Consider the following 14,075-nt stretch of genomic DNA (forward strand, 5'->3'; position numbering starts at 1 on the left):
GTCCGACGAAGTGGGCATTCACCCACGAAAGCTTATGCTCCAATACATCTGTTAGTCTTAAAGGTGCCACAGGACTCTCTGTTGCTTTTTAAATAAAAATGATTGCCTGAAACGTAGCTCAATAAAAATGCCTCTTATGTACTCCCTGTTTTTCAGTCGTGTGTGTTTAGGTTATGTCCAGAACGAAGATTACCAGGTTGCAGACCCAGTATGGCAAAATCTAATCTGATTATTTATGAAGCACAATTTATAGCTGGACTTTTTCAGATATTGGTCTGATCTTTTAATTCTGTCAATTAGCAAATCTTATCGAACTTGTACTGTTAGCAGAGTTGATATGGAAGCTTCCGATGAAGAATGAATAGGGAACCTCAGATGTCACTTACTATGTCACTTCTCTGAATAAAGCCATATTTATGGATTTAAAATTCTGTGAATACTTCAAGGTGTTGGTTGTTATTTAAGAAATACATACCTCTGTTGGACCAGCATACAACATGGGAGAGGGGAAGATTGCAACAATAGTTGACTTTGGGTCTAGGACATGTTCCTCAAGCACGGCTGCATGCTGCTTCATTCGCCACTCTAGTGGCACATCATCCTCTTTGGTCCAGCCTCCTAGAGGGTGCAGCAGAAGCACTGGATGTTTGTAACCTCTTTCCAGCAGATGGCTTTTGGTGTCCTGCATGAGCAGAGCATGACCATTGTGGACCGGGTTGCGCAGTTGAAATGCAAATATGGCATCTAAGAAAGAAAGATTCAGAACAGTGTCATAAGCCTGATAAGATGATTAACAACTGCACTAACCTGAACACCTAACAGGAAGTACATTTATAGACTATGTAAGTCATGAGCATCAAATTATGACAACCTCTACTGTTTACGTTCCCTGGTATTATTATTTGTATGAATGATCTGTATTACCATAGCGCCTGGGAGCCCTAGTTATGGACCAGGATCCCATTGTGCTAGGTGCTGCACAAACACAGAACAAGAAAACAAAATAAGCAACCTTATCTTCCCATGGAATGGTTCCTACAATACTTAAATTACATATGTACTATTCCTCTTAAGTGCTCTGTGAAATTTTTTCATTGTGCACATTTTCTCTGAGGTTGATCTTGGTTATATCATCCCACTGTGGCCAATGTATTTTTCACCTTCTCATTAGAAAGTGTATTTCCAGTCTACATCACATCCTCTAAACTTCACTTCTGAAAATATGTATTTGTTTGTTTTCAAAGTTCAATGAAATGCTTAGGGAGTTTGGAAAATCTACAATAAAAGCACCCTCTGCCTTCTAAAACACTTGTAATACCACAAAGTCATATGCTCACCAGCATTCATTTCTTTAAACTTCTGTTTGAGCTCCAGTGGTGTCAAGCGGAATTGGTCCAGTCCATCATTCCATTTTATTTTCTCTAACACAAGAAGATCACCACCAGCCAGCCAATTCCCACTTTCCATCACCATCTACAAAATCATATATATACACATATACATATATTAATCATGGAATATCTGCTAAATACTAAAACATTTGTGTTAATTTTATCTTTCATTAAATGCCTCCACAGTACAACTATCACTGACTTACTGAGTGGCTGCATCTAACCTGTTTCTCTCCTTGAAATGCAGGGCTAGAGGGGACCTTGCCAGGTCATCTAGGCTGAGGTAGGACTAAGTATATTGACAAGTGATTGTCTAACTGGTTCTTAAAAACCTCCAGAATGATGGGGATTCCACCACCTCCCTTTGAAGTTTAGTTCAGTGCTTAACTATCCATATAGTTAGAAAGTTTTTCCTAATATCTAACCTAAATCTCCCTTGCTGCAGAGTAAGTCCATTATATCTTGTCCTACCTTCAGTGGAGATGGAAAACAATTGCATATGTCCTCATTATAACAACTCTAAACATATTTAAAGACTGTCATCAGGTCCCCCCTCTTCTCTGCCCCTAAACCAAGTCTTCTTTTCTCAAGACTAAACATGCCCAGTTTTTTAAACCTTTCTTCAGAGGTCGGTTTTCTAAACCTTTTATCATTTTTGTTGCTCTCCTCTGGACTCTCTCCAATTTGTCCACCTCTTTCTTAAAGTGTGGTGCCCAGACTGGACACAGTAGTGCAGGTGAGGCCTCACCAGAGCTGAGTAGAGCAGGACAATTACTGCCTGTGCCTTACATACAACACTCTTGTTATCAGATGTCAGAATATTAGCCTTTTTTACAATTGCATCACATTGTTGGCTCATATTCAATTTGTAATTCTCTTCAACTCCCAGATCTTTTTCAGCAGTACTGCTGCCTAGCCCGTTATTTACTATTTTGTAGTTGTGCATTTGATTTTTCCTTCCTAAATGAAGTACTTTTCACTTGTCTTTCCCGAGGCCTGGTCTACACTAGGAAATTAGGTCGGTATAACTACATTGCTCAGAGGTGTGAAAAAATCCACACTCCTGAGCAATGCAGTTAAACCAGCCTAACCCCCAGTTTAGACAGTGCTAGGTCGACGGGAGAATTCTCCCATCATAGTAGCTACCACCTCTTGGGGAAGTAGATTACCTATACCGACGGGAGAACCCCTCCTGTCAGAGTAGGCAGCATCTTCACTGAAGCTCTACAGTGGTGCAGATGCAGTGGTACAGGTGTGTTGCTGCAGTGTTTTAAGTACAGACAAGCCCTAAATTTCATCTTGTTGATTTCAGACCAATTTTCCAATTTGTCAAAGTGCTTGCAACCCCTCCCAGTTTGGTGTAATCTGTGGATTTCATAACATACTCTTCACTTCATTATCTAAGCCATTAATGGAAATATAGAATAGTACCAGACCCAAGACAGGCCCCTGAGGAACGCCACTGGATAGGTCCCCCCAGTTTACAGCAAATCATTGATGACTGCTTTTTACTTATGGTCTTTTAACCAGTTATGTGCTAACCTTATAATAATTTCAACTAGACCACTTTTCCCTAGTTTGCTCATGAGAATGTTATGTGGGACTGTGTCAAAAGCCTTACTAAAATCAAAATATATCACGTCTACATATCCATAGACCAGTAACCCTGTCAAAGACGGAAATTAGGTTGGTTTGGCATGATTTGTTCTTGACAAATCCATGCTGGCTCTTCCTTACAACCGTATTATCCTCCAGGTGCTTACAAATTGATTCGTAATTTGTTTCAGTGTCTTTCCAGATATTGAAGTTAGGCTGCCTGGTTTATAATTCCCGGGACCTCTTTGTTCCCCTTTTTAACTATAGGTACAATGTTTATCCTTCTCCAGTTGTCGGAGTCCTGCACCATCCTCCATGAGTGTGCAAAGATCATATTTAATAGTTCCAGTATTGATTCAGCTAGTTCTTTAAGTACCCTAGGAGAATTTCATCATGCCCTGCTTGATTTGAATACATCTGGTCACAATTAACATTTTTAATGATGACTGAAGCAAAACAGGCATTAAACAATTCAGCCTTCCTGATGTCATTTGTTATCAGCTCTCCTTCCCTGCTAAGTAGTGGACCTACACTTCCCTTCATTTTTTTCTTGCTCATATTGTATTTATAGATCCTCTTCTTATCGTCTTTTATGTCATTTGCTTGGTGTAACTCATTTTGTGCCTTAGCCTTTCTGATTTTGTCCCTACATGCTTGTGCTATTTTGTAGGATTGCTTTTTGATTTTCTGATCATTAAACAGCTTCTGATGGAGCCGTATTAGCCTCTTACTATTCTTCCTATCTTTCCTTTGCATTGGGATAGTTAGCTGCTGTGCCTTTAATATTGTCTCTTTGAGCAATACTATCAGCAATTCTGAATTCCTTTTTCCCTTAGATTTTCTTCACATGGAAACATACCAACCAGTTCAGTTCAAGTCTGCTTTTTGAAGTCCATTGACTTTATTCTGCCTTTCTTACTCCTTCCTTTCCTTAGAATCCTGAAATCTATCATTTCCTCATCACTTTCACCCAAATCCCGGATGATACTTTCAAAAACATTTTATTTAGGCATGATTCTGTTTATATATTTAATCTTCCTTGTTTTTGTTTTTTAATTACTGGATACATTTTCTTTTGGAAGAGTCAGGGTGTAAACACTACATAAATGCAACAGATAAGGTTAAATGCACCTCAGGCTCCATGCAACCTGACGGTAGAAAGCCTGCCAGGAGAGGAAAGAAACAGCAATAAAAAGCAGAAACAGTCTTCCTTCTTCTGGGTGGTGAATTGCAGTGCTCCGGCAAAGTTCAAGTACCACACAGCACTAGCTGAGGCAGGGCTGTTGCAAGGGTGACCCAAAATGTTTCCATTCAGTGGGTCCTTTCACATAACTCCTGCCAGTGGGACTACTATGGAGTTCCTGGTAGACTTTAGAGCTCAAAATGTGACCTACAGCATTCTGGAACTCTGAAGTTAACCCAAAAGGTAAATAACAGTATCTGTTAACTCCTGTACATGCCACTGAACCAGCCTTAAAACGCCTAGGAATTGTGCTATATTGCAGTCTTTCATCTAGCATGTATTTATCTGGTATCTTGTTGTTTTAACAAATGCCACTCAACTGGTATAAACTGACATAGCTCCACCGGAGTCAATACATATATACTGATTTACATCAACCGAGGTTCTGAATGTTGGCCTTCACACTGCATGTTTTGTTTCTCTTTTCTGCATTAAATGCCCAGTATTCCAGGGGTTCTTTTCTTCTTGATGATTTCACAGTGGTCCCCACAGTCACTGGCATTATTACACTAATTCCCACAAATATAAAACACAGCAGTTGCAGATCATCAAACACCTTATTGTTTTCATTATGCATAAGCAGAATTAACATAATGGCTGCTGTTTTTGAAAGTAGACAGTCAAAGTTGACTACTGATTTTAAGCAAAGACACACTGAAAACTAATATGGTACTACATACTAATGAAAATTATTATTTGTATTTTTGTTCAGAGTAGGTGGGTAAAGATAAGATGCAGAAAATTAAAAAATCCCAACATTCTACTATGATTAGTAGGAAGAAGAAAAAAGCACCATTCAAAATTCATTTTAATTATGTTTTGTTTCATGCCTCAATTCCAGCTCTCAGCCAATGATTTGCAGTGTTAGAATGTTGAATAGCATCAGAGTGAAAACCAAACCACTGATTCATGGAAATTTAAGGAGTGAAAGTATTAGATAAATGTGAACATGTTTAAGCTAAAAAAATAAAAAATAAAATCTGTACTTATGTATGTAATGAGCATTTGTAGAAAACTTTCCAGCTCTTTTGTGGTGTTATATACCCACTCCCACCCCACGCATTTGATTTTGAGTTCCATGAGCTTGATGGAATAAACTGCTCTCTCGTTAACCAATAAACATGATGTTCAATGACTGTTTACATGTCAAGAAATCAATTCTCCTTTGCAATCCTAATGTGATCTTTTCCAGTGAATGGTTCCTTGTATTTTACTTTGAGAGAGTACAGAAAACACCATGTATATTCCTAATAGGAAATGTACTATTGCATGCTCTCTACTTTACAGGTTGCCTTAGTTTTTAATTCCTGAAGACTTATTATTGCAAACAGGGAAATTACTAACACACTTACTTTGACATGTGGGTGCTTCACACAGGTTGTCCCCCACACACGCGCACAGCGCTCCTCCTTCCTATGTTCATAGAACTCTGGGTTTCTGAGGATTGCTACCCTTTGGCCATTATACTCAAGTGCAAATGCAGTGCAGCCATCCAGCCGTTCCTTATCTTCCGTAGCAACAGGGAGCACAATGGGAATGCTCAGATTAATAACGCCATCTGTGATGAGAACACCACCATATTTTAATATACTTAAAAAGGCTAGAGCATCACACACACACACACACAAATGGCTCTTATGAAAATGTTCTGAAAGAGGAAGTCCTAACCCAGGACTGACTGAATGATCATAGACGCTGGATCAATTGGTCTAATGACCTCATTCAATTAACCACATGACCATACTGATTTTACTCTGGGGTTAGGTTTTTTCTCCATGTTTTTGCTTGGTAATATACCTATTGTTTCCTTATAAGCATTAAAATCCATAAGAAAGAATCATTAAACAATTTAGCAGTTGTAACTGTGACAGTGATTACTTGGTCATCTAAGACAAATTATTTTGTTCCGGTTTGACATATAGGTAATACTCATGCCACATAGAATATTGAAAAGATCTCAGAGATTCTGCTGATTTAGCACCCTGGAGATTTTTCATGTGATGATTTTAATACTATGTAGATTTTGCCATTCTTTATTTCATTTTTTTAATAAAATGTTTATCATTCATTTATGTGTAGCTTTTTTAAATTAGCTTCATGCACAATCAGGTATTTAAAATGTAGTCATGTGTGATCCAACCAGGTAAATTTCCCTTTGTTTAAATCTTCCTGACTGAAACACGCTTTCACAAATTATTCAGAAGTATGTTTAAAAATTTAATAGTGCAACCTCATATCAGGTCTATTTATTTAAATAATACCAACCAATACTCAAAGTTATCAATTAGTAAAGCCAATGTGGCAACAAAACATGGAATAATTTCTTAAATAAATCATTTTGGGTTATGGTATTCCAGCTTAATTACAATACACAGAACAACAATCACTTATGATATATGCAAATACAACTTGCAAAGTTATATGATTAGTATTGTCATGAACTCAGTTAATGGCGTATGGGAGGTCTGGTATTATGTATAACTGGTTGGATCATAAACAACTTGGTGCCAGTTCCAGTTCTAATTTAGATTTTATTTTTCTATGGCATTTTATATAATTTATGTTAAAATCTCTAATTGTAATTATTTCCATAGTATATGGAAAACAATTAAATACATACCAACTAGAGCTATACCAACTCTACCCTTTCCTAGGGAAATAAAAACATAATTAACACCTATGTTTTTAATTTCCCCAAAAATAACTTTTACAATAATAGATTCAGGAACCAAATCAATCTGAAACTTCAAACAGCTATTGCATAATTTTTAGTTTGGATATTTCCTTGCACTGTCAAGACTATATTTTTTCCTCTTTTGCTGTCAACATAAATGTTACTCTGTATGGTTCAGTGCTATTTAATTTGCTACCTGTTTTCATAACATGTATTTCACCCCCAAAATGTTGAATGTGTATAGTTTCTCCATAATGAAATCTTCAGAAAATATATACATAACAGGTAAGACAATCCAAGTTCTGGGTGCCAGCTGCATGCATTCAAAAGCATTCATTAGTAGAACTGATTGAAAAGTGGAGGGGGTTAGTTCTGTATAAAAATAAACAACATTTTCAGCTGAAAACTTGTTTTTTCAGCAAAAACTCTGTTTTCCACAGAAAGCAGACACTTGTCAAAAAAAAAAAAATTCATTTAGTTGAAAACCCAATTTTCTGTTGAAGAACTTTTGACAGAAAGTTTTCAACCAGCCCTATTAGTCATGTTATTTTCTGACTCTGTCCTAATAATTTTGGAGCACACTACTTCTCATCTCTAAAGGGGAGAACAGCACCACTCCATAAATCTGTGTGGCACTAATTTAATTAATATATCATATTAATATACCTTATGAGCCACTTGAAGGTAAATAAAATGAAATTACATATTTATACATGTTTGGAATGTATCTCTTATGCTACCTGTAGCGGGGTGGCTACCCCACTCCTGCCTGAGGGGTTTAAAACAGCCCTGGCAGAGGGCTGGGGCAAAGGGAAAAGCTACTGGGCTGATTGGGGAAGTAGCCACAGCTGGGACGCCCCAATCAGGCCACAGCTGGCCCTATATAAGAAGGCTGGGAGCCAGGAACTCAAGAGTCTCTCTTTGCCTTCAGAGAGAGAAGGGCCTGGCTGCAGGGAGCTAGACAGGGTACCTGTAGTGGAGCAGGGCTGGGGAGCTCCAGCCTGGATAGCCCCAGGCTGCGGCCTGGTAATAGGCCAAGGGGTACTGGGGGTTACAGAGGACAGCCTGGGCCTAGGCGGAGGCAGCAGGTCCAAACCCAACCTTGCCAGTGATGAGTGGCCTATACTGCAGTGTGGCCCAGAGAGTGGGGACCAGTTGGTGACTGGCAGTGGCTTTATCCTGAGGCGAGGTGGGGTTAGTGGACAGGGGTTCCCCTGGGAGGGGAGACCTAGCATGTGTGTGGGTACTGCCAGGGGGCAGCACCCAGAGCAAAGGGCACCGGGGTCCTGGGAGGGACACGGGGGCCGAGAAGGAGAGAATGAATCGGATCACTGGCCTGCAGAGGGCGCTCCAGAGGCGGTGAGCTAATTCCCTAGATGACCAGCAGGAGGTGCCGCAGGGGTGAGTCTGGACTTCTACACTACCACACACGTGACTTCTTGTTTCACAGAAGAGGTTAAATACTTTACAAGGCACTTCAGTATACCCTGCAGATACAGTGAAACATATTTAAGGCAGGGGTTTTTGTACATAGCCAAGTTCCCAAAATATAAGTGTGATTTATTACTGAGAGGTTATGGAATTCAAAATGTATTAGTAGTAAAAACTGGTAACAAGAACTTGGACAGGTAAGTGCCAATGCTTCTACTGCTCACTTTATTCTGATTGCATCCTTTCAAGACATAACTACTTTTTGGTCAGTCCAAGGCTGAGGGTTCAATGTCTATGCTAATCAGGCAGGATGACTTGCCCACCTTTTTTTGAAAGTCTAGTCCCAAATGTTTATTTAGGAACATATAATGGTGTCCAATGCCTCTGCGCCCAACCATTTTACATCACTAAATACAACCAATAATAAAGAAATAAGGGCTTTGCAATAAAAGAAAATCAGAGAACCTCACTTCCTGCTCTCGAAATGTTAGTCAAAAGTCAGCCCAACAGATACACAGTGACCACCAAACTCAGACCACCAGGGACAGCAGATGCCAGTGGCATGGGACTGCAACTGAAAATACTTTTGCTGCTTGTTTTGGAGAAGTTAACACACATAATGAAAAAAACAAGTTCTGCGATATGTAAGTCCCAGGTCAGTTAGGGCTCCACGCATAGTAACCAACAGTATGAAAAACAAAACAAGGCATTCAGTACAAGCAACAGAGCACTGGTGCTGTGAACTCATCATGGAGCATCCCACACAAGTGATGAGCCACTGCAATCTGATCCAAATGGTGCTTCATGGTGATATTCAAGAGTAGCAACAAAACAGTAGTTTAACCTGGAAGTTACAGAGGTGTGGATTATTGTGGTGAGGTCTGCATCAGAGGCACTTGGGGCCACCAGAGCCACCTGGAAATCCAAAAGCAGGGATTATGGCAACGTGATCTTTAGACTGCAAACTGTACTGACAAAGCTACACTTGCCCTGTTCCCAGCGTCATCACTTTTGTCTCATGAGGTTGAACATAAATATTGATGAGACCAAATTAGCTTATCAGGCACTGGGATCATAAAAAAGAGCACAGTTGTGGATTTGATGAACAGGAGACATGGTTTTGAGTGTCACCTGCATATTAGCGATGCTGCAAGTCAAAACGTTGGTGGTACATACACGTGGAACAGGAGCGGTGACAATGCAGAACTCCACAGAGGGAAGCTTTTACAGTGGAAGAGTCAATATTAATTAGCCCCTTTTTAGCATGTCAGGGTCTGATTTTTCATTCCTTATTTAATTTGAGCAGTACCTTACTCTGTGAGTAGTCTCAGTCAGTGAAAGTGAGTTATTACTCTACATGAGGGTTTGGGGCCTCAGAGAGGAAAGATCAAAATCACTATTTCCAGCCATTCTCTCAAGCTTCCAAAAGCAAGTCAACAAAACCTTATGGTCAATTATGTCAACAGCTGCTAAAAGATCTAACAAAATCAACATGGACATCTTAACTGTGTGCATGGTTAGGAAGTGACTCTACTAAACCCATATCTAAAAATCAGGAACAGGACCATCTACTGTTCCCAGGCCAAGATGTAACTCTAGTTCATTCACCACCATCCCTTTGATTACCTTCTCCAAAACCAAGGAAGGTTAGCCTTTCAGTATATTGCTAATGAGAGATGAAATTTCAGGTCCATGGTTATGCTTTTAAGCCTTAAGAAAGAAGACATAAAAATATCATCTGAAAACATATACAGGCTTCTGTTTCTAATGTACAGGTCTTCTTTCTTACAGGGACTACAAACTCAATCTGGCAATCTCCTTAGGCAGTGGCCTTGATATTGCATTTGTATTTAATTCAATACAGGAAAAGTTTACATTCAATATTCAAATATTTGAACTGCCAGTTAATGGAATCAGTGTATGTGGCATTGGGGGCCCCTCCATAATAAAATAGACTATGTCCGTTTTCAAATTCTTCCACATAGTTAAATGCATCCACTTGCCATTCTCAAGGTTCTTTATAAAGCTATTTGCTCAGGTGCCACATTCATCGAGAGAGAAATTAAACAAACATTAAGTGTAGATTAATCTTTGGTATATAATTGACAACTATCATATTTCATTTGAACTTTTCAAACAATTTTTAAGGCTGTTTGGAAGTTTTAAAACAAAAAATGTCGAAGCAGGAAATCATACCATCCCTGAGGGTGCCAAAATGGATAACTTGCAAATATTCTGTCTCACGCATAAATCCTTTCAGTGGTGTGGCCCAGCCTTCACTCAGAACTTGGACCCACTGTAGATCCAACTGAAAAAAAGAATCAGATATTACTTGTATTACCAGTTAATGCTTCAAAGATAGTTTTCTTTAGCCTTCAGTTCTAAGAACAATCTTGTGCATAAGTGCTATGACTTTCTTTAATATAGTACATTTATAAACACATCTTTCATTCAGAAGGATTCCCAAAGTGTTTTTTGTTTTGATTTTAAGATTGTTAAGCAGAAATCTTCACCTCCCTTACATCCCTGCACCTTAATTTGCTTCAGTGATGTTGCTAACATTTGCACCTGTACTCCACTTGAAGTCACAAAAGGAATGGGTGCCATTTTGCAGAGACAAAATGCATCCAATATAAGACACCAGGCTGAGCCCAGATGAAAATTTTGGCCACAGTGTTTACTGAAGTTTTATGTTGCACATAGGCCATAGCACAAACACAGCAAGTTGTACGGTCTGATAAAGATTATTCACAAATATTTGTCCACTGGGTAAATTCTTTAAGATAATCTGTTATATTTCAGTATAAAAATAAGTCTTAATAGAGAGGGCTATTACAGACAACCAATTTTTCAATTTTATTTGAAAGACTATAAGAGTATTGGCTATAAATAATACTAATTGTGATTTTAGAGGATGAAATATATGCTGTTCTTTGAAAGTCTTATTTTGTAAATCTAATTAACTGTGTTTTACTGAAATTATGTGACAATATAAAATTATATTTCTACATATAATACCGGGACATTTTACAATCTTTAGAAGATAAAATTAAGACTGGAGTACAGTTACCATAAGAATCATTTCTATAACGCTAATCGGAATAAACAGACTAAATCTGGATTTCGAAGTCCTCAATTTCATCTGACAAGGAGTCCTACAGTCAGGAGCAAGGGATCTAAACACTAATGATGCAACTTTAGTGGTACAGGATTCATTAATGTCAAAAAGAAAACATAATGGAAAAATGTTGTGTAGATAGCACTGTATAATTTACATGTTGCTGTTGTGTTGCTTTTTAATTTGTTTTTAACTCGTAGTAACCCTTGAATCATTCACATTTGTGTAGTATTAGGGCTTGCAGTAATCAGAAAGCAACAGGATTCCACACACTTTGGAGATGTCTGTATTGTAACTTGTTTAGTACTTTGATAAAAGGGCTTATCAAGGTACTACACAATGCCATTTTCTTTATTCTCCCACCTTGGTAATCTCTAGAGTAGGCAGCATGTTAGCATCAGCTCGGGTCTGGTCAATCTTATTTTCAGGTACAAACAGTTCAAGAACATCCTTAATCACAGTTTTGGGAACAATATTCTAAAAAGAAAAGAAATAAAGATCTTAGTTACCACACTAATTTTTAAACAAAATATACCAAAAGGCCAACATTTGAAAATATACTTTACAAACTGCAGGTGTTTTTTGGTACAAAACTACCTACTTGTGCTTGTAGCAGCTCCACAACCTGCTGGATACATTCACTCACTGTAGCAATGTTCGTCTTCAACACTAGTTCAGGAGATTCTGGTTTCTCATACTCTGAATCAATCCCAGTGAATCCTACACACAATTAAACCCAAGTCAAATTTAATGCATGTAATAGTGAGCAGCCTAGGGATCAATAAAATAGTTAGCTACTGCACAAATGGCAAGAAAACATTCTTTCATTCAGACAACCCATGCTCAGAAATGGCATTGAGACTTCCTGTTTGGTCTATCAATAATGGACTTGACAATAAGGTTATAGCAATATGATGCTCTATGCTACAGGAACAATCTTTATTTGCCCACCTATGGAGATGTGTTGCTGGCAACACTGCAAATACCAGATATACAGCCCTTAATGCCAGAGAGAGAAAAAAGGGATGTGTTTGCTATCAGAAAGTGAGGGGTAAAGAAGCCTAACAAGGAAGAAGGTAGTCTCCAAATAACAAGGGTCCACGAGCAATTGTTTAGTGGAGGAAGGGAAAACTGCTATTTCAAAAAAGGGAAAATTATTATGCCAACTTTTATACAGAAGCTCGACAACATTAGCTTTACTTTTCAGGCCTTAAAGCAGTGTTGTTGCAGAGAAGATTCAGCTGTCTTGTGATACATAGTTGTAACTGGGTGGAAGACTAGCAAGCTGCATAGAGATGCACAACTCCTGTGTTGAATAATCTTCATGTCATATACCTGAATGATGGGGCAGTATAAGTGTAACTGAGTCATACTAGCAGGTGGATCTTATTAGTTCAAATCAAGAAAGAAGAGATGTTGGGGTATCTTTCTTTGGACGTTTAGGGAGAAAGCTAAGGCTGAGGTTTACATTCGGTTGTTATTTGAGATAGCATTAAAATCAAACCCCAGGAAGAGGTTAAGTTTGGACTATGTGCATATTCTCTTCAGCACAAGGTAGAAAATCCACCTGTTTTCAGTACTGGTCTCTTTCCCAATGTGAATGTTCTACATTTCACCCCCTGTTCATAAGAACATAAGAACGGCCATACTGGGTCAGACCAAAGGTCCATCAAGCCCAGTATCCTGTCCTCTGACAGTGGCCAATGCCAGGTGCCCCAAAGGGAATGAACAGACATGTTATCATCAAGTGATCCATCCCCTGTCACCCAATCCCAGCTTCTAGCAAACAGAGGCTAGGGACACCATTCCTGCCCATCCTGTTCACCTTTCTCACTCCTATGTTTCCGTTCCTCAGTGTGTTATTGTTGGGCAATTCAACAATAGTCTGCCACAAAAAAACGTAACCTCATTCTAAGCACAGATGTTACGTAGGGTGTGATATTATATATTATGTGATTTCTTGACCTGCTATGGAAAACTCACACTTTAAGAGAATCTCTCCTTTTGGGGAGAGGTTTATTGTCTTTCCTCCCTTTCTACTCCATTCTGGAACAATTTGTATTGTGGGGGTGCTGAAAGCCATAGAACTAAACTGTAAACGCTGTATATAATGGAAATCACTTCAAGTCAGGAGGTGCGGCAGCACCCCCAGCACCTCTAGTGCAAGATCTATGCTCTGGAGCGTCTCCCTTACCCTGCACAGAGGGATTGAGCTAAAAAATAAAGTTAGAACTTTGAGACTTTAAAACTGTTCCAGATTAGTTTGGGAATCTGCAATATTCTGATAATCACACTAGCTATAATGTATCTTGTGTGACTTCACCCAGCATTAAAACAACATAGGAATAAGTACATTGGTAAGTAAAGAATTTTAACATTGACTAGATGAATTAAGGTGAAAGGAACTCTCCGGAACACACATTTCAGTGAAATATTTACCAGTTTCTTCATTAAAAATAAAAAAGCACCTCTTCTAGCTCAATAGATTTCAATAGTTAAAGGATGTGTCCATATTTTTCTTCCAAAGTGCCATTATCAAATCTAGCAGGCACGCTTGAATGGATTTAAATTTTCCAATTTTAAAATTTACAAAAGCACCTAAGTGACTCAGGAACCTAGGTC

General features: G+C 38.7%; 1 protein-coding gene across 2 annotated transcripts in view; it reads right to left on the bottom strand.

Moving 5' to 3' along the window:
• PAPSS2 (3'-phosphoadenosine 5'-phosphosulfate synthase 2) overlaps positions 1-14,075 on the bottom strand; it is a 70,169-nt gene that overhangs the window by 4,709 nt on the left and 51,385 nt on the right. The window contains exons 5-11 of one of the 2 annotated variants that reach the window (XM_024219615.3): positions 12,055-12,173; positions 11,817-11,930; positions 10,532-10,643; positions 6,851-6,880; positions 5,583-5,788; positions 1,338-1,473; positions 476-744 (exon numbers count right to left, since the gene is read on the bottom strand). In XM_024219615.3, the coding sequence (XP_024075383.1) occupies positions 476-744; positions 1,338-1,473; positions 5,583-5,788; positions 6,851-6,880; positions 10,532-10,643; positions 11,817-11,930; positions 12,055-12,173 (986 nt within the window). The remainder of the gene's footprint in view (positions 1-475; positions 745-1,337; positions 1,474-5,582; positions 5,789-6,850; positions 6,881-10,531; positions 10,644-11,816; positions 11,931-12,054; positions 12,174-14,075) is intronic. The other variant, XM_024219616.3, reaches the window with a different exon arrangement.

Source organism: Terrapene carolina, unplaced genomic scaffold, assembly GCF_002925995.2.
Source record: "Terrapene carolina triunguis isolate 2854851 unplaced genomic scaffold, T_m_triunguis-2.0 Scaffold95, whole genome shotgun sequence".
NCBI lineage: Eukaryota > Metazoa > Chordata > Testudines > Emydidae > Terrapene > Terrapene triunguis.